General features: G+C 34.0%; 1 protein-coding gene across 1 annotated transcript; it reads right to left on the bottom strand.

Annotated features, from left to right (window-relative positions):
• Positions 1–12,709: 12,709 nt before the first annotated feature.
• EXPA10 (expansin A10) lies at positions 12,710–14,593 on the bottom strand. Its single transcript, XM_047304066.2, has 4 exons — positions 14,457–14,593; positions 14,205–14,329; positions 13,760–14,072; positions 12,710–13,542 (listed from the first exon to the last, which is right to left on the bottom strand). Exons 2-4 carry the CDS (start codon positions 14,323–14,325, stop codon positions 13,236–13,238), a joined length of 741 nt encoding a protein of 246 aa, XP_047160022.1. The 5' UTR covers positions 14,326–14,329; positions 14,457–14,593; the 3' UTR covers positions 12,710–13,235.
• Between the last annotated feature and the right edge of the window lie 1,197 nt (positions 14,594–15,790).

The following is a 15,790-nucleotide window of genomic DNA, read 5'->3' as shown; positions in this document are numbered from 1 at the left end:
CACACTACCTTCTTCTTTCTTTTATTTATGATATCTTTCCACAACTTTCTCCATCAATACTTTTAAAACTAAAACGATAAACTAATTTATCTATAAATTAATTTGTACAAATTATTTTATATACCTCTTTTAAAAGTATAGATGGAGAGATTTGTACTGATATATGTCTTCAAATATTTTTCTGCCATTTTCCTATTGCATGAATTTCTTGTGATAGTCAGCTAGAAACATTAGCAACTTACACGAGACAAAAAGTGTAACTCTCTACAATAAAAAGAGGCTTTCTGATGGAAAAAGTGTAATACAATACAACCTTCGATGGCCAAGTAGAAACATTAGCAGAAAATTTGTTGTAAAGCCTTCAAATAAGTTATGTGCCCCATATTGTGATGTCTGAATCAGGTGACGCTGACTTGGAGTTGAAACTTTACTTATGATAAACTTGAATTTTGTGAGTGCAGCAGCCAAACTGATTCACTATGGTTTTGGCCATCCATCTATCATTGAGGTTGCTTGTGAGAACTTCGATCACATTTGAGAAACTTGACATCCTCAGAGAAATTGATCTCAGATGATGAGTTTTATGCAAATATAGGAAGTAACCAGCCAATTTTTTATATGCCAATCATTCACTGATTGAGATGAATGAAGGAGATGGCACTGGAATGCTATATTAGATCTAAATAATTACCAATAATAGGCTCTGTTTGGTTGTTTCTGCTTCCACCTTATCAAGGTTGCCAATGCACTAAAGCAACCCACCTTTCTTTTTCTTACATGGCTAATAGATGTATATAAGACAACATACACCAAAAACACTATTCATTGCATTTTTCTCCAAAACTCTATTTTCTCTCTGCTTCTTGTAAATAACTCTCTCTTTAGTTTGCATAATGTCACCACCAATGGACCTTACTCACTTTTTTACAAACCATAAAACCAACAATTTTACTTTCATTGTCAATTTCTCTCAATCAAATCGCTTTAATATATTATTAGTTTCAAATTTATTACAAGGTTTCTCGGCTGGGCTCTGCTTTCGCTACTCATTTCTTCCACCTTCCCTATCTAAATTTTACTGCACATGCTCACAAATTTTGTATCAGGGAAATACTTTGTAAAATAAAACTATATAAATAATGGAATTTGCTCAGGAAATTACAGTTCGATTTATATTCAGAGTGTCAAGGTATAGATTTACAAATTAAAAAAATATCAGCACAGTAAAAATATAGTCATTAGGACAGGTTCACTAATTTTTTAGGTTAAGAAGGACGCTACCACTTATATCTCCACCTACAATTCTAGTTTCTAGTATTTTTTATTGATTTAAAAACATTTCATTTCGCTTTTATTCTTACGATAATATTTGTTAAATTTTTGTTTTACGCTGTATTATACTTTGACCGTTACAGAATTAACATCATATAAACAGCATTTATTTAAATGTGTCATTTTTATTTTATACTTGACTGGAAATATTTAAGATATCATATAAAGTAATAGTAAAATAAACAATACGAAAAATATACAAATTAAAATAATTAACTAAATTACAAGATTTTTAATTTATTTAAAGAAACTAAATTACAAATAGCCAAAATGTATTTTTACCAAGAAAGTTTAATCAAATTTGATTTAAAAATATAACCCTTAATGTGTCTATTTAAGTGTTTTTATATGTATAGGTTATTTTAATAAATCATTTTACCCAACATGTATAGTGTAATAAATTAGGTAAGTAACTTTTATTAACTTCTAGTTATTGGTATTTTTTTAGTTATTAATACCCTATGCGTTAGGAAGAATTTCAACGGTTTGGGGGTCTTATGAGTTACTTGGTCAGATAAAGAAAATTACTATTGATATGTGTTGTGTGAGTTTTTATTTTTATTTTTTTGGAAGATTTGCATGTTGTTGTCATTTTGTAATTTTGAGAATGAAATTGGTTATTATAATAAATCCAATTAACAACATTTTGTAATTTTGAGAATGAAATTGGTTATTATAATAAATCCAATTTGAAGTGTTTTTTATGTGGAATGAATGAATTGAATGACTTGAGTAAATAGTGATTCTTTAAAGTTGTTCTTGGTGTGTGAATGAAATAATAGCAATTTAGGCAATTGAACAGTTTGGTACAAGCTTTATTGTATGTAAACTAGTATTGAGTAAATAGTGTTTAGCATACGATTTTTATCTGGTGTTTAACATCATTTTCCCCCCTTAATTTTGTTCTCTTTCTCTCCCTTAATCCTTCTTCCCCTTAATATTTTTTAGTGTTTAGAATTTAGTATACTACTTTCTCCCCCTCATTTGATAAAGATCAAAAAGGGGTATGAGAAGAACGTTAATGATATCATAGCAATAATAATCACTCTTCTTTTAATCAATTATCAAAACAAGTTGTTGTTGGCATAGCATAAGTATCATAGCAAAAAGGCTTATTAGAGGAATATTAAACAAGTATGCTATGAATGATATATGACTTCCATAAGTCATAATCACATTTGCAATGCATCATATTATCGGAGCAAACGATTAAGCATATCAAAACAAACATAAATCAAAGTGTCAGAGCATACATGTATCAGAGTAATGAATGTATTAGCGCATTTATAAAAATAATATAATACCATGTCTGAATTCCATAAACGAGACATTAATAAACCACTTCATAAGGTCTAGACTCCTCAAACTCCTAATGACTTAAGCATCCCCTAGATGAAACACTAGTGCAAAATAAGGCTACAATGTCTAGTGTTCAACGTCAAAAAACGAAAAAGTCAACGTTAAAAATGAACGGTGACATTATTGTAAATAAATGTAATAACCTAGACATCTGAAAAGCCTAAATTTCGACATTATTAACTTAATGGCGTCTGAAAACATCACAATTGATGTCCTTTAAGGTTGGTTAACCACATCTTCAACGTTATATTGAACCTTGAGTAAAAATATAACATTCACTTAGCCAATCGCAGACGTCTATACCAAAATAAATTTATCTGAAACACTCCTTATATTCCCGAAAGTTTCACTTTCCAAAAGAATTTTTGAATCCTTTGTAAAACCTACACATCCATTCACCAAAATTTCGCTTCCCTAAAGAGCTTTCGGAACCAACTTCCATATTGTTAATTTTTTTGCCTCTGAATTTTTATTAACTCCTTCAAGTTCACAAATGCAAAACTTTTCTTTATCGTGTATTCATCATCTTTATGAAAAGTTTTTGTGAACCTTGAAGGTGTGATAGAAATTCAGAGGTCAGGAGTCAATAGATCTACATTTCAAACAGTTTCTCCATTTTACATGACATATGCTTCTTTTTATGGTTTTGGTTTTCATATTTGTGCATAAGTTTTGTAATAACAGAGTTGTTTTTTAAATCCTCAAAGGTAATTGACGTTGGATAATCATAAAATCTGACATCAATTTGTATGTGAATTTGAACAAGGGTTCCACTACACATATATTCACCCATGGTTTAAGTTTTCTAAAGATGTCTCTTGTCTTGCTTGAATGGTTTTCATATTTGTGCATAGGTTTTGTAACATTGAATTTTTTTTTATATGGACGAAGCATATTGACGTCGGTCAATACTAACGTCCGACGTTAATAACATATTGGGATTTATTTTTTAAATTTCCTGAAGATGTTTCCCATAGTAAGATTTCATTACATTTTACTCTGATCATAAAAAAATCTTCAAGAAAATTCAAAAAATGAATCCTAATATGATCAAGAGGAAAACTTTATTAGATCAAACAAGGGAATGGTAGTGGTATTTGTAGGCGAATTTTAGACTTCAGAATATACAGTAATGAACGTCAAACCCTTCTTTGGTAACAACATTATAATTAATGCTCCTAACTACCCCCTTCTCCTAGATAATTAGACATTGAACCATATCTCAATTCAACGTCATAATGGGTAGGATATCTTTTGGAAAGATGGAGTTAGGCTACAATAGTTTACTTTCAATTCTTTTTGTTTTGATATTAATAGCTTTAGTTTATAGTTTTGTTATAGTTTGAAATCTGAATAGATGAATTCTGGATATATGAAATACAAAAACTGGTTTTCTGATTTTCAGATTTGGTAAAATTAAAAAAACATAAATTTTTTATAAAAAAAAAAAACTATGTAGACGTCAGACTATGCACTACACGACGTTAAATTACGTTAAATTACGTTAATTAACGTTGGCCTTTAGCAAAACCGAGCTTATACAATATGATAAAGCATAAGGCTTCAAGGAAAACATTCTCATAATGTTCATCATCTCTCACACGTCTTTTTCTTAGGTGTAGTGATTTTTGATCATATCTTTCGCTTTAGTGATATGAACAAATATCAAGAATAAAGTGTACAAGCATCACAACACTTTATCATACATGCATTAAATGTTTTGATTGTTGATAAGCATTAGACTGTATTGCATGTTCAAGATATTTTATCATTTGTGATGTCATTCATAAATGCATTGTTTGCTAAAATATACAGCATGTATAATCATCAAATGGTATAAACATTAGATGCTTCTTCAAAGGTTATAATGTTTAGCGGTCATACATTAGACGATGTTTTTTAAGACACATTGCTTGAGATAACACTTGTATTGAATAAAAAATTCTTTTAGCCTCAGTGTTATAAAAGATATAAAATTTCTTGTTCATAAGACGCTAGTTTGTTACTTGTACTATACCTGGCAACCGACCGACTATCACACAAACTAATCAGGAAAGGTAAATATCATTACTGGCCAATTAATACGTTTATTGGTCATATTAAATGCGAATATACGTTATTTATGAGTGATTGACAGGTCATATTGCACAAGAATATGGTATTAATGGACAATTAGCAGGTATATTAGCAAGTATTATTGAATTTATTGTCATATCAAATATGAATTAATGAGCTTGATTGCCATAAGACCTATAAATATAGGGTTAAGGCCCAAGTAAAGACATCCCTTTTCTATCCTAATAAAATATAGATCTCTTTATGAAACACATCTGACTTGAGCGTTGGAGTGTCTTCTGCAGGTCAACAACTCATCAAAGTGGATTGCATTCTCGGAGAGGATTGAAGATCAAAAGAGAGGAGAGCAAGGAAGAACGACCGACCCTCGGACCAATTCAACCGAAACATTTTGCCGCCCACCGTGGGGTCGAGCGGCATCCCCATGATTCCACGAGGAACCAGACGTGCGCTCGGTCTCGACATCGCTACTTCGAATCAATACCAGGTTTTGCAACAAGAGTAAAATATTTCGTAATGATTTCTAAAGGCATGTCTTTTGTTTTGAGAACTTTCAGGAAGGTTCATTCCTACGTACTTTCAACCTTGGCAGGTTCCGCTTTTCATTATAATTTATAAAGTATAATATATTTGTTTAACTCATATTTTTGTGAGTAAAAATATCCTACACTGGAAGGTTCAGTCCTACGTTCAACCTTGACAGGTTCCACTTTTGATTATAATTTATAAATTATAATATATTTGTTTAACTCATATTTTTATGAGTAAAAATACCATGCACAGGAAGGTTCAGTCCTACGTTCAACCTTGACAAGACTTAAAGTGTCTACACTTTTGGTATGAATAAAGCCAGACAATTTCCATCAAATCACAAGTTGTGGGGCGATGGCACAAAACCCAGGGAACGCTCTCCGAGAGCTCCTGGTCCTAAACTAAGCGGTGAAGAGTGTTCGTAAGCTCTCACCCTTGTCCAGAAAACCTAGGGAACGCTCTCCGAAAGCTCCTGGTCCTAAACCGGGCGGTGAAGAGTGTTCGTGAACTCTCACTCTTGTCCACAAAACCCAGGGAATTCTCTCCGAGAGCTCCTGGTCCTAAACCGAGTGATCACAAGTATTCGGCCATTCGGTCTCAAACCACATCACACCGCCCGATGATTCAAAAGGGTAATCACTTTTTCCCTCCACTTTTTAAATTCGTCCGGGGTATTTAAATCCCTTCGCACCTGCAAATAGTTTCTCGGGGCTTGGGGGGCTTAATGTACTATGGCAACCGACCGACTGTTAGACAAACTAATCAGGAAAGGTAAATATCATTAATGGCCAATTAATACGTTTAATGGTCATATTAAATGCGAATATACGTTATATATGAGTGATTGACAGGTCATATTGCACAAGAATATGGTATTAATGGACAATTAGCATTATATTAGCAAGTATTATTGGATTTATTGTCATATCAAATATGAATTAATGAGCTTGATTTCCATAAGCCCTATAAATATAGGGTTAAGGCCTAGGTAAAGACATCACTTTTCTATCCTAATAAAATATAGACCTCTTAATGAAACATATCTGACTTGAGCGTCAGAGTGTCTTCTGCAGGTCAACAACTCATCAAAGTGGATTGCATTCTCAGAGAGGATTGAAGATCAAAAGAGAGCAGAGCAAGGAAGAACGACCGACCCTCGGACCAATTCAACTGAAACATTACTCATATAATTTATTAGATCTTTTCATTTGGAGACATTTTCTTTTCTTAGACATTGTTCATAACTTTTGTTCCTTAAACAGTTTAATCTAGAAACCATTGTTTATAAGTTTGATTTCATTTAAAATAGATGTTACAAAATATTTCTTTCTCAGACGTTATTTCTTTTAAAACAACTTTTCATACACAATAATATTTCGTTTTATGTTTTTCTGTTAAATTTCAAAATTGAATTGCTTAAATAGTCTTTTTTCTAGACGATTTTGTTTTAACCATCTTCTCTTTTTTTTATGTTTATCAAATACATATGTTAAACAAAATAGTCTTATAAAAAGATTTTCACAACATATATATCATAGTATAAATTTATCTTGTAAAAATACCAGAACAAATATGAATTTTCCAGAGATAAAATTTAATTTTTATCATTTTCAAAACATTTATATGACACAATTAATACTATATAATTAAATTTAAATTTATTTCATTTTTTATTGGTTTTGAGTTACTTATAAGATGTTGATAACACGTGATTAAAAGTAGCGCAATAGGTGGAACTTCAATATCATATATCACCTAATAAATTTTATGTTAATTGTTCTGGTTTATATTTTAAATAAACTTGTTTTGGTAGGGATTAGTTCAGGACCGAGAGACTAACCTTTCCGACGTGTCTTCCTTGCTTCTGAACGCTTGGATCATCTGAACCGCTTGCTGTCAGTCTAGATCGTTCGATTGTCGCCTACTCCGCTCGGTTGTATTCTTGACCGGGGGTACCTAAAAAAGGCACTCCCACGCTTAAATATTTGAACCTACCTGTCAAAAGAATTTATTCAAAACAAAACATCACATCAAAATTCAACTAAAGTAAGTGTGAGATGAGTCACATTCCAAGTGTTAGGAATGACTTTTTATTATATATTCTAGAAGATATGCCCCCTAACTGAGCGATTAGGGCTACGACTGTGGTTGCGGCTTCGCCTATGTCTTCGCTCCTCTTTTCTATACTGTCGTTTGATACTTCTCCGTGGAGATCTTCTTGATGGGCTCCTCATCTGTGATCGTTCCTCCTTCACGTATTTGCGGAGATGACCTACACGAATAAGTGCTTTGATCTTATCTTTGAGTGTTACACACTCTTCGGTAGTATGTCCCAGGTTTTGATGGTAGTGCTTTCCTTCATCAGCATTTTTAGGTGAACGAAGCTTTCTGACCGAAAGAAGTTCAATCCTAAGGGCTTCCTCAAGGATTTTTGCCCTAGGTTCATTGACAGCTATATAATGATCAAATTTAGGCGTTCGGGGGAAGTCCTTTGGTCGAGGATCTCCTCCCTTGTCGTTGTCGCCGAACAGTCGTCTGCCGTCCTTTCTAATTCAACTTGCAGAAGCTTCCTGCTATTGTTTTTCCCTTGAGTTCCTCATATCTTCAATATGAATGAATTTAGCAATGCTTTCCTGAAGTTCATCCATAGCTTTTGGTGGTCGGGCATTCAATTTTTCAGCAAAATATCCTGGTCGTAGGCATGAAGGCAAATTGTTGATGATAAAAGTGTGATTATAACATCTTTAACTCGCTGTGCGGTTTCAGTGTACCTTTTCATAAAGGCTTTCAAAGTTTCGCCCTTCCCCTGTTTGGTGTTTACCAATTCTGCCAGTATTATCTCATGTCTCCGATTGGTTGCATATTGTCTCTTAAAGAGGGTTTCTACAGTGTTGAAGCAATCAAGTGTGTTAAGAGGAAGAGTTTTGTACCATTCTAATACCTCTTCCTTGAGTGATAATGAGAAGGTTCTACACATGACTAGGTCGTTGTTTGTATAGAATACCATTGCGTTACTGAACGTCCTTAGGTGATCGTCCGGATCAGTTGAAACATCATATTTATCCAATGCGAGAGGAGTTTTTTCTGGCATTGGAGTTTGCATGATGGTTGGTGTAAAAGGGAGTAAGCTGGTAGGTCGAACGGTTTGTAGGGGTGTTGGCTCCCTTCTACCTCGACCGCTCGGGTTGGTTTGATTACGACTTGCTTCGTTGTCGTTCTCTCGGTTTGAGGCAGACCGTGTCGGAACAATCGGTACCGTTATAGAGTCGCGCAGCGGAATAAAATATTTGAAAAGCGTGTTACGGTCACAAATCAAGTTTTGATGGTCCGTTTTAGAAAAACAATTTTCTTAGAGAAAATTTATCAAACAGTTGATGTGCATAAAACAATAAAGAGAGTAGGGAGAAGAAAAAATTGATACACTAGATTTTTATCCTGGTTCGATTCAAAAGAATCTACGTCCAGTTGTTAATCATTATAAAAAATGATTAACGTTTTCACTAAAATCAGTTTCACAAATTACAACAAGAGTGAATAAAAAACAGAGAGATAAAACCTTCCTTCGACGAACGAACCGGAAGATGACCACCTTGCCAACTCGAAGAGAACCGCTCTGACTATCGACACATGAAACGCGAGCTTCTCCTATTCACGAGACCACGCAAAGCACTTGAACTAGCTTTTTAGAACTTCCTCAGACACACTGTATTCTCAAAAACCTCAGAGTTATTTTCTTAGAGTTTTGGAAGAACCTTATATAGCCAACTATTCTGAATTCGCAGAGATGAATTATAACTGCCACAGATAATCGATTATTGTTAGTGATAATCGATTATTCCAGAGACTTTGGCAGTTCTCATCAGAACCAGTGATAATCGATTATTTGGAGTAATAATCGATTATTCCAGACCAACAAGGTTTTCAGAAAAGCTCAGGATAATCCATTATAGCTTCTAATAATCGATTAATTGCGTAACAGTTCTGGAAGTACAAGTTTTTCTAAGTATTACATGTTTAAAGCCTTTCCTAATACATTTATAATCTACAAAGTGCTTTTAAAATAATTAGAACAGTCTATCTTCTTGGAGCATCATCAAAATCATTTATCTTCAAATTTACCAATGCTCCTCATTGGTAACAATCTCCCCCTTTTTGATGATGATCAAAAATCACTTTTTAAAAGCAACTTTGGGTTATCTGCAAAAGATACAAACTGACAGACAACAATAAGAGTTAGTAGTAACTGCATACATATTTCTCCCCCTTTTTTATCAGAAGCAAAAAGAGTTATAATGCTCCCCCTTAATATGAGCTCCCCCTCAATTAAGCAATGTATGTACTAAAACAATAGATCATATTATTCATGAAAACATTAAAGATTACAAGGGCACATAAAGCAAGACATGAACATGATAAAACATCCTAGGAATTCAAAACAAAAATTTCTACCCCTAAATGTGATATTTCCCTTAAACTTAAAAACAGATTCTAAAAAATATTTTAAGATCTATTCAGTCCAATGCAATGCAGAGATACTTACAAGCTAGTTGAAATTAGTATTTGCAATTCCAAACTAGTTTCAATAATTCTTGGTAGATCAAATTCAACTTTTATCAGACTTAATTAATTCATTGAATTCAACAGTCAGTTTCCAAACGCATTAGAAATTAATGATTCTACAAACAATTTATAAGCTAGAATGAATGCAATAATAGCTTAAATGAATGTGATCACAGCTACTCCAGGTTTAACAAGAAAGCATTTCAGCTAGCACAATCACTTCAAAAACTAATTTTGACAGCAAAAATTTCAACTTCCCAAACACCAACTGATTCATGCACTCTCATATCCCAATTTGTTCAACTTCATAAATTTAGCTATGCATATCAAAACAACATATGCAAAAATTCAATCACAAGAGCTGATTCAGGTTTTATCTTTCAACACTTTTAAACAAAATAATTTACATCAAAATTATGCAAATTTGATCCGTTCATTTACTGCATCCAAGCTCTCAATGTATATTATCATAACTCATTCATTATGTATTTGAACTTAAAAACAAATCTCCACATAACCAACTTTGAAATAGAAATGACAATTTAATTTTCACATGTCTTAATCATCCAAAATTGCTAAAGAAAATCTGTAAGCCAACTCATTTAAATGACTTTTTTTATAGTTTTTGATGCTTGAATAGAGATTACACCAAAGGTAACTTCAAAGTACTCATGAAATTGAATACTAAGCCAGTTAAACACAGATTCAATTAATAATTATCAACAAAACACTGAATTAACAATGCACATGGCTTTACATGACAGGAATGAAATTAGGCACATGAATGTCTTAAATAGATGAATTTCACTTGATCAAAATATGTAAACAGACAAGAACACACCACAGGATGAATGAAACAGTGATGAACATATCATTTTCCCAACCAAAAATGAATATAACAGTAACTAAATAATGGAAGATCAAGTAAAAACAAGATGCAACATCACAGTTTAAACAACACTTAGCTCAATTACTTGGTGCTTGAACGAAGGCTTTGGATACCACTTGATGGAGTTACTTCCTGGCTTGGAGCATTAATTCCAAAAGCAGAATATCATAGAGTTCTCTTCTCCTTTTGAAAACTTAACTTACAAAGTAAAACAATATAGTTTTGGTACCCATAATCTCATTTGGGTCCTTTGAGGTTAGAGATACATTACCTTATAACAGGAACCCAAGCATATTTCCCATTTGGAACTCCAAAATGTTTAATTCTACATTTGTTAGAAGTGTGCCCCTTTTTCATACAATAAAAGCATGTGACAACAATTGGTAACAGACCGCTTGAGAGGGACTCGTTCAGCCCTTAGGGTCACAATCTCCTTTGCGTGTTTCCGCTCATCTCTTGTTGTGCTTGCGTCTATGCCTAAATGGTCTGCGCCTGTGCCTGTATCTGTGCTTACAAATCTCTTATCAGTTCTCTTGTGCTCTACTGCTCCTCCATGTTTCTCTTGGTCAACATTGGGTTTCTTCTGCTTGCTCTCGACCCCACGGTGGGCGCCAAAATTTTTCGGTAGGGATTAGTTCAGGATCGAGAGACTAACTTTTCCTGTGTCTTCCTTGCTTCTGAACGCTTGGATCGTCTGAACTGTTCGCTGTCAGTCTAGACCATTCGGTTATCGCCTACTCCTCTCGGTTGTATTCTTGACCAGGGGGAAGTATCTGCAAAAGGCACTCCAACGCTCAAGTTATGAGCGGTTTAATGAATTGTTTATAACAGTTGAATATTTAAGTCTCATACAGTGTGTATTGAACCTACCTGGCTTTTGGCCTTGACCTTCTATTTATAAGTCATCTCATGGATCTTTTAAACTAACACAGATTCAGTAGAATAAAAACAAACTTACATTTATGTTCGGTCAATTACTAATAAACAACTTATCTATTTTGTTAATCAAATATCTATTTTTAATCAGATATCTTTGATTATGTTTAAACAACTTACCTTTGTGTTCGGTCAATTACCAATTAGGGCTCAACATTGTTAAAGTAGGGAATGGACTGAACGATCCACAACGTATATCATACAAAATTATACTATATTAAATTGTTTTTATATTAAATTAAAGCCAAAACATTGAAAGTGAAACAAAAATTTAAATTTTGGTCAAGTTTCACCCATTTTTCAAAAATTTTTGGACCACTCTATAACCAATTACATTTTAACCGTTATACCTGTGGCATCGGCTGTGAGGGACCAACCATTTACTCTTTGGTTATGCGAAACAAAGTTTTGGGACCTCCTTTATTTAAATTTATTTGCGTTTGACGTTTGAGCCCACCAGGCTCGTAAAATTTTACATTCTGAACATAATTTCACGGATTTTAAATATTATAAAAAAATTAAGAAAAAAAATACAGCCAATAAATACTTTTAAAAAATTAAGAAAAAAATTCTCTAAATAAACTTGAGCATTATCACGTTATTGTTTTTCTTCTAACTATTAATACAAGCTCATAGATGAGCATCTGAATTTTTTTGTTGACTCAATTAGCTTTGTTTTCCCTTTTGAGAGAAACTGTTTGACTCACTATTGTAAAAAATCAAACATTACTTGGAAGATACAAAGTAATACTGAGTTAGATGATGAATAAATTCAGATGCCAAGCAGATTCCTCCAACTACAAGTGTAATAAATTTCTCGAGTTAACCAATTCGGCGTTAGTTCAGGGAGGCTTCTACTGTTTTCAAATTTCAAGATGATGTCTCGATCCTTTACACAGATCCAAAATATGAACCCAAAATTGTTTTCAACTTCTCGTGGCCCAAGTTGACCCTTCAAGAGTTTAATGCTATTTGATGTTTTCAACAAATCTTTGGTTTTCCAATAAAGCAACTATGAAATGAAAGTACAGAAATAGAAACATAGCAATAGAAATTACTGAAACATTACTGAAACTTGGTCTTTTGAGCCTGAAACACAACCAAGTCCGGTTACAAAAGGATGAGTAGTAAACACTCCCAACAAGATGAAAAAGACTCTGTTTCAATACTAATTGGCGGGTGGTCAGAGTCCACCTCTTCCAATTAAGTTGTTCACCCATACATTACAAAATTAAAAGTCCACCTCCCTAGCTTCTATTCAGCCACAGAGGCTTTAAAAACCTTTAAAAAAAGTGAAAAAGAAAACCACCCCTGTAATAAAGAGGAGCCAAAAAAACAGGTCCCCACCAGCAGACACAGAAATTAAAATGAAGGAGCAATTTAAAACATGCCCTTCTTCCCCTGCCTGGACTTAAAATTCCAAAATATGACCCCTTAATTGGTAGCATACTATCTAATACCCTAGTATACTAAAGAGCCATACTCTTAGACCATACTATATATATACTATATAGTAATTGTATTCATGTGACTGATCTTGGACAAGGTAGATCTAGCGGAATTGAGCACCGGTGTATGTTTGTCCAAAGGACCAACCAGCTGGTGCAACATTGTTCGACACCACAGTTCGGCCATCGCTTGTGGTAACCTTGAAGGAGAGGCTTTGACCATTCAGATAGTTGTTGCTCTGCCAGTTCTGACCCCAGTTCCTTGACATTGGCATCCAACCAGTTCTTGAACCTTTGACGGCCACACCATGCACATCTCCAGCACCGCCCACGTTTGTGATGAGGACTAGGTTGAAGTAAGAATGTCCATTGATGGTGAATCTGATCCCTCCCTTTCTCCTGCAGGGCACCCTACAAAAAGCACAAATATCACAAAGCTTAGTTGTTACGAATTGGAATATCACCTTTATTTTGAGCCAAAAGCAAAGAAAAGTGAAATACTACTTGAAAACTCAATATTTTAAACTCCAATAGTAATCTCCGAGAATATTGATGGTGAACCAAGCTTGCTATTATCCTATAAATTACTTGGAACTAGAAAAGGATTGAACTTTGGCAAGCAATCTACCTTCTGTAGGACACAGGCACAATTCCAGCGCGGTATTGAGCAATGCGTAGGAAGACGGGCTGAGCGAGATCAAAGTGTTGAAGAGGAGGGTTACACCAGCCACCAGCATTGTTTGGTAAGGCATTGTTTGGTGGACAGAAATTGGTGGCAGTTACCAAAATGGATCCAGGAAGGCACCACTTGTGGTCATTTGCACACCTAATCTCAAAGCAAGAGCCACAGCTTAACCCATTGTTGAACAGCGCAGTGCTCAAAGCAGCAGTGTTTGTTCCATAGCCTTGGCTGTAGAGGTTTCCATACCCACATGCTCCACCTGCACAAACCCACAAATTATTAGTCCAATGGGTCGCTCCAAAACTCTTCAAGATCAGCATATTCAAGGTAAAAAAGGAATCTTTACGAACAAAAAACGAAACAGTGCTTTAAACTGCTGCATAGACCATACCCATTGTCCCTGATGCATCACTCCCTCCATAGAAAGTGGCATGAGCACTAGTCCACCCTCCATCATAAGCACGAGCAGAGGAGAGCATTGTGAGAAAACCCATCAAGATAACAAGAGCCATTTTCCTGGACAGGCAACAAAACAAAACAATCAGACAACTCATGCAAACATCACCTGTCTAGCCGAAGAAGAGTTTCTTCAGCCTCCAAAGATGGAACAACAAATTTAGGTACAAACGAAAAGGGCAATTACTTCGATAGTGAGGGGACAAAGAAAGGAGCAGCAGGTAGTGTGGAGAGAAGGAGTGTTGTGAAGAAAATGAGTGGGGTGCGACCTAATTTATAGACCCTGCCAGAGAGTGGTTGAGGAAACTAGGCCACAGTCACAAGTTCAACTAACTGTTTTGAATTGTTTAGACCAAAAAAACCGCTAAGGGTATAAGCGGTTTTACAATTGCTTATTAAAGGGTAGAATTGGTTTTGTATAAATTTGTTAGAAACAAAAAAAACTAACCGTACGAGTTACCAGATGTCCACTTTTGATGTTGCAAAGGGTGATTTGTGGATTGAAACCGTGTTGTTCAGAGAGGGAAAATCTCCAGAATCCTTGTGGGACATAGCTCTTTTGGCTTTGATGGTTAACAAGCATCAACCCTTTCCCCCAAATACCCTTTCTTCTTTTCCACTTCACTTCTCTGTGCTTCAAAACAGCAATAAATTTCACGGCTTTGAAATTTTAATTAAAAAATATAACTAAACAAATATATGCTTTGTATATATAAATATGGAATGATTCTAACCTTTATATAGAACTTTCAAATGACAGTCATTTCAAATTTAAATTGAAAAACTGTGTCTAGAGTTATTTCTTTACCCTTTAACAAAAACCCTTCATTCTTAACGAAAAAAAAAATCATTTCAGTGTTTACTGCTCTTGTGGTTTTCTCTCTCTAGCTTTTTACAACAGACAAAGACAGAAGCACAATTCAGTTCGTAAGTAAATTTGTCAGAACTCTCAAGGTTGGTCAATTTAATGTAAGAATTATTTGTTTAGAACCAATAGTACTTTTTATATTCATTTTCACTGCCCAAATTCTTGTGCAGTCTCAAAATAAAATCACTTTAATTCTTTTACTTTTTTTAGAATCTTAAAATTGTAGAGTTTTTTTTCTATAATTAAACATGCCCATGAGTAATCATTTAAAAAAGTTTATTTATAGGGGAAAATATAATCTAATTAATTCATGTCATGAATCATATTTACTAATAAACTATTGTTTTACTAAATAAAATTACCTCATTTGTTATTTTCTCTCTCCTTATTAAACAATAATGCACTTTCCACGTGCACTCTCAAAGGAAGCATTAAAGAATAATAATCCAACACATATGTGGAAAATGTTCGTTTGAAGCTATGAAGAGTTAAAAAAGAACTGAATTAGTTTTAGGTTAAACAATGTGTCCAAAATTAGTTATTACTACTGTGAAAAGTAATAATAGGGTAGCAGCAGTACCCAATTTAACCACGCATAATAAATAGTTGTGATAGGTGTTATTTTGATATGAATCTGAACATGTTTTGTTACT

Source organism: Vigna umbellata, chromosome 1 (assembly GCF_029865625.1).
Source record: "Vigna umbellata cultivar VRB3 chromosome 1, Vumbellata_1.0, whole genome shotgun sequence".
Classification (NCBI taxonomy): Eukaryota; Viridiplantae; Streptophyta; class Magnoliopsida; order Fabales; family Fabaceae; genus Vigna; species Vigna umbellata.
Note: the sequence above shows the minus strand (reverse complement) of the source record. Positions and strands in the feature narration are given on the sequence as shown.

Excerpts from the sequence above, each read along its gene's own strand:
- EXPA10 (XM_047304066.2), bottom strand. The coding sequence starts at position 14,325 with ATGGCTCTTGTTATCTTGATGGGTTTTCTCACAATGCTCTCCTCTGCT. Across the intron at positions 14,073-14,204 it reads TGATGCATCAGGGACAATGG|GTGGAGCATGTGGGTATGGA; the intron begins GTATGGTCTATG and ends GGGTTTGTGCAG. Across the intron at positions 13,543-13,759 it reads GTGCCTGTGTCCTACAGAAG|GGTGCCCTGCAGGAGAAAGG; the intron begins GTAGATTGCTTG and ends TGCTTTTTGTAG.